Source organism: Cyprinodon variegatus, unplaced genomic scaffold, assembly GCF_000732505.1.
Source record: "Cyprinodon variegatus isolate N-32 unplaced genomic scaffold, C_variegatus-1.0 Scaffold778, whole genome shotgun sequence".
Classification (NCBI taxonomy): Eukaryota; Metazoa; Chordata; class Actinopteri; order Cyprinodontiformes; family Cyprinodontidae; genus Cyprinodon; species Cyprinodon variegatus.
Genome location: NW_015151231.1, coordinates 260,573 through 265,522, shown reverse-complemented (window position 1 = coordinate 265,522; position 4,950 = coordinate 260,573). Strand labels below are relative to the sequence as shown.

The following is a 4,950-nucleotide window of genomic DNA, read 5'->3' as shown; positions in this document are numbered from 1 at the left end:
GACCTCTTGGACATTCACTTTTTCTAAGTATAATTCAATTAAGATAAAAACATTTGTATGCTGGGGAAGTCAAAGTAATAGCTGGTGGTTGCTCTTACATAAATTGAGCTTTTGAATTTTTTTCTACTTTTGTTGGAAAAAACATTGCTGTAGCAAAAGAAAATTCCTTAAATGCACTGAAATAATTACATTGAAGTCCACAATAATTTGATGTACACCTCTGAGCATACCTAAACAAATCACTAAAGTATTTGCTGATGAGCAAAATTTATTTCAAACAGGTTATTCAAAATACATAAAAAAAGTTAAGAATTTTACAAAGCAAACACATTACAAGCATCGACACTTGCGGCACAAATAGGAGTACATGGTTCAGAGATAGTAGGTAAAAAAGCACCTCTTTTGATGTTATAAAAAAAAACAATATCAAGTACAATTTGAAGTAAAAAAAGAAACTTTTAGTTTATTAACACTTTTTGTGTTTGTTTTTCTTCCTTTCATATAAACACACATTTTGCATTAGGGCATAAGGCACAATTTTAAAAGCATTTGGCATAAAGTCAAGAGAAAACAATGAAGAAAATAAAGGATGATACAATTGAGGCTGAAGCGACATCTCTTTGGTACAGCTGCATGATTTAGAAGAGACACACTATCAATGATCATGATAATGTTAACTCAACATTATGTACATAAAAATGTAAAAAAAAAACATGTTATAAATATGTCTAAAAACCACAGACACTATTTACATCTTCACACTGAAGGAAGGCAGAATTGCTTATTGTTTCACACCCAATGTATTTTTTTGGGATGTTGAGAAATCAATGTCATCGAAACTTAAAAAAAAGCATTGGAATCCACAAAACAAATTTCTGTGAAATGTTCTGGATGTAATGAGAAAACTTTAAAGCTTGGATTTCAGTTCATTGTCTGTAGGTGCAGTGGGCACAGTACGATGTTGTGTTTGTTCCCGCTGTGTTGCTGCTTTTAGTCCTTCTTCCTTAATACGAGATAAACGAGGCCACTGATGAGACTCAGAGGAAAAGCCACCCAGGCCAGCACGTAAGCGTAGCCATACTGTTTGTCACTCTCCGGTCTCATCACGGTGTAGATGATTGCAGCGCACATCACAAAAACACCTGGGAAAGATTTTTTTATGAAAGCAGGAAAGAGAGAAAAAGAGACGGATGAGGAGGGTTGCAGATGATGTCATAGCTAACACTGCTTCCCTTCAGGGTGTGGCTCCTGTCAGTGAGGAGGTCATACTCACTCGCAAAGAGTTGGAAGATGGAGGTGAAGTAGAAGCGTCCACCCTTTACCAGTCTGAACAGCTGATACAAGAAAGCTATCAGAGATGTAAAGCAGAAGATCACAGACAGGATCATGAGGGCTTGCACAGCTTGGATCCAATCTAAGAAAAAGAGACAAAGGATGAAATTAAATCTCCGCTATCTTTAACATAAATAGGACATTTTTTTTTAGCTATGGTTGTGCGGAAAAACCTTCATTGCTGGCGTTCAAGCAGTGGTAGCCTTGATCATCTGACTTGCAGTTATACCAAAGATCAGTGTGTACTCCTGTTGCTACAGTCCATGTCTACCAGAACATAAAGCAAGAAAAGAAAAAACAAACAGCAACAAATTAATATAAACAGTACTGTAACAACAACTCTTTCCCAAAACTACAACAGCGATGAAACTGCTGCACTTTTAAAGAACTTTCTAAATCTATGTGAAATGCTGCTGCTTACACTGGATGCTGTAGACACAATGAGAAGAATGAGAACGATGAGGTGAAAGACGAGCACTCCTAGCAGGATGAGCAGCATTTTGGGTGCAGATCTAGACAAAAGTATAAAAAAATATAAGTCAGAAAAACATTGATTGGTTCAGCACAATATTTGGACACCAGGGGGCGGCATTTCTTCACTTCTGCACCAACCGCAATGTTTACTTCAATGTGAAAGTGTCCCATTACACTCAAGAGAGAAAAAAAAGTAAAGGAGGGATATGTAATCTTAGAAAAGTATGCAAAGTAATGTTAAATAAAGTAAAAACTAACCCTAATAAACTACCAACTGTATTTAAAGGCACACAGACACTAATTATTTAAATATACAAACTTCATATTCATTCATAAACAGCATTTTTTTTATGGTTCTCTCTGTCAAAAAGCACTTTGAGTGAGAAAAAATGGTTTTAAAGTTTTATAGACGTATAAAAACAACTACAGACTGATTTAGAAGCAGTTAAACTGAAGCCACATGCGAGGGAAAACATTCCAGTAAGAGCAGTCATGCCTTAACTACGTCCGCCTCAATTAGTTTTCTCAGGAATGAAAACTTAAAATTGCGACAGAACCCCACAGCTTTGAAAACACAACAATTTTTCAATCATCAAAGTGAATCCAAAGCAAGATTTTGCATCCAAGAGAAAGAGAAAAACCTGTAGTCTAACCAGAATAAATGGATACTTTAAAGAGAAAGTTTTAAAATATAAGTCCAACTTACAAAAGGCAGAGTAAATGTGAAGAAAAGGGCGCGTTGAAAAGAGGTGAAGAAGTAAGGAGCGCGTCTGATCCTCTCTGCTTTCTCTTTCTGCAGTTACTATTCCAGATGTGTGAGAAGCAGCCCGGTCAGTCTGAGAACACCGCCCTGCAGGCCCTGCTGCTGCACGTCACTCTCTGAAAGGCTGCAACTTTCCAATCCCTCTTTACTCCCGCGCAATATGGGCTGTGCTGCAGCTTGGAGGATTGTACAGGGTGTCCTCTTCTATTACTTTTTTTAATCGAAAAGTTAAAGTCTCTAAAGGCGTTGGCCGGCTCTGTAATTTATAAAGCTGCGTGCTTTTTTTTTTTTTTTTTGCATTGTGACACACCTCATACTAAAGCTGCATGCTTACCATTTTATTGCGCCTTAAAAAGCCCAGATCCTGTCCACGTTGTTTGTGCAGTTTTCAGATTGTGTTCATCTTTGCTGTTTGAATTAAAAAGTGTGACATTTTAATTACAGAACTTAACAACATAAACTTCCTATTGTTTATGCATCCATGGTGAGCAGGTTTTTTGTTTTGTAATTCTTTTTTTTTTTTTTATAGCAAATTTGTTGAATCATGGTTGGATTCTGAATGGCCAGAAATATGTCTCTGATATTTGCTAAAAATAAAATGTATGCAAAGCGTTGGTGAAGGCTCCAAAAGATATTATGGTACACCTGGATGTGTCAGGAGAATGGATAAAAATCCAGTGCTGGGGGTATTTTACAAAAACCAGCAATATTCTTAAAATGTCAGAATAAAAGTAGTCATAGGAAAACAAATCAGAAGGTTTTATACTGAACAAAAAACATTGCCTTGCCCTTAATTCTAACCTTTTAGAGAACCTGTTAGGATTGAACGTTGAACTTTTGGACAATCTCAGGGGAACATTTTGCACATAAACCCATACTAAAACCTGGTAATAGCAGCATCATACTCTGGGGTTTAATTTCTTCCAATAAACTGTTTGTTTCACAAGGAAACATTAAAATTGTGCAAAGTTTCAGAAACCAGTCAGTGTTATCCTGTCCTTGTTATTGTTTATTTCGTCTTGTTTATGCGTTCATGGTGAGCGGATATTTGTTGGCTGATTTTTTGATTCTTGGTTGGCTTCTGTATGTCCCTGATTTTTTCTCTGATTTTTGTTTATGCTAAGCTTTGTTGAAGGCTTTGGTTGATGTTCTGGTAGATATTATTGTGTCCGTGGACTTGTTAGCCGTCTGGTTCTGGGTGTGTTTTCTGGGGGTCTTTTATATTCTTCAGCTGTCTTCTTAAGTTGTCATACAAATTAGGAGTTTTTATGCTGGGGTTTTATACTGAACAAAACATTGCCTTTTTCTTTGTTCTTTATTCTACAAAACCCTTAAGAGAACCTGTTAGGATTGAAAGTTGAACTTTTGGACAATCTCAGAGGAACATTTTGCACATAAACCCATACTAAAGCATGGTAATGGCAGCATCATACTCTGGGGTTTAATTTTTTCCAATAAACTGTTTGTTTCACAAGGAAGTATGGAAATTGTGCAATGTTTCAGAAACCAGTCAGTGTTAAAGCTTCGGGTGTCTTGGCTAGAAGACAACTTTCATTAAAAGAGTCAAAGTAACCAAAATAAAATGAAATGATTGCTTCATGAAAGAAACTAAAAACTTTTTGCAGTTGTCAAGACTAATGATAAAATTCAGTTACACAATCAGAAATATTTAAAGAAGTTTAGAAAGGTGTCATTCCACAATGCAGGATGCTGACGGGCTTCTACCCAATGCTGAAATTGAAATAAAGCTTGCTTTATTAAAAAGTCGTATGATGAAATCTGAATTTTCATTCTGTCAGGATTCAAGCGTGTGTTGGTGTGTATTCTCTACTTCTTCTGTGACCTTCTTTCCTACGAAGATTAGTTTGTGCAAAATATTTATGTGTAAATAAATGTTATTACTTTGAGTTGCCTGTGCATGAGGCATGAGGGTCAAGAAGTAAAATTTCATGTGTTGCATTTTTCTTAATATATTTGTTAATATTCCTTCTGAAGGAAAGAACATTAATAAATTTACTCTTTGAATGTTTGCTTTCAAATTTTACAGGACAAAATGTTGTATAATATTTGGAAAAGCTTCTAAAAGTTACTTGAACAACTGTTAGCGCTAAAATACAAATATGTTACAGTCCAACCCTTGTTGATGTGTAGTAATTATAGTTTAATAAACCCGAACAAAAAAGAATCTTGTACTCTAATGACAAATTTGCATTAGGGCATAAGTCACCGCAGCTTGAACTTTATACGACAGAATATCACTCTCCTTTAGTTAGTTTGCTATCCAGATAAATTATTATAAGGCATATATGTCAAATGTAAAGCCCACAGATTAAAGCCAACCCTTCAGGGCAAATTATCTGGTCCTCAAGGGTCAAAACAGG

General features: G+C 35.8%; 1 protein-coding gene across 2 annotated transcripts; it reads right to left on the bottom strand.

Annotated features, from left to right (window-relative positions):
* Positions 1-250: 250 nt before the first annotated feature.
* LOC107098442 (peripheral myelin protein 22-like) lies at positions 251-2,741 on the bottom strand. 2 transcript variants are annotated; one of them, XM_015396141.1, is made up of 5 exons: positions 2,513-2,741; positions 1,754-1,844; positions 1,506-1,599; positions 1,274-1,414; positions 492-1,142 (listed from the first exon to the last, which is right to left on the bottom strand). In XM_015396141.1, exons 2-5 carry the CDS (start codon positions 1,829-1,831, stop codon positions 991-993), a joined length of 465 nt encoding a protein of 154 aa, XP_015251627.1. In that variant the 5' UTR covers positions 1,832-1,844; positions 2,513-2,741; the 3' UTR covers positions 492-990. The 2 variants fall into 2 exon arrangements, with proteins under 2 accessions (XP_015251628.1, XP_015251627.1); XM_015396142.1 differs by lacking the exon at positions 2,513-2,741 and having other exon boundaries at positions 251-1,142.
* Between the last annotated feature and the right edge of the window lie 2,209 nt (positions 2,742-4,950).

Excerpts from the sequence above, each read along its gene's own strand:
- LOC107098442 (XM_015396141.1), bottom strand. The coding sequence starts at position 1,831 with ATGCTGCTCATCCTGCTAGGAGTGCTCGTCTTTCACCTCATCGTTCTC. Across the intron at positions 1,600-1,753 it reads TTGTGTCTACAGCATCCAGT|ACATGGACTGTAGCAACAGG; the intron begins GTAAGCAGCAGC and ends ATGTTCTGGTAG. Across the intron at positions 1,415-1,505 it reads CTTGAACGCCAGCAATGAAG|ATTGGATCCAAGCTGTGCAA; the intron begins GTTTTTCCGCAC and ends TCTTTTTCTTAG.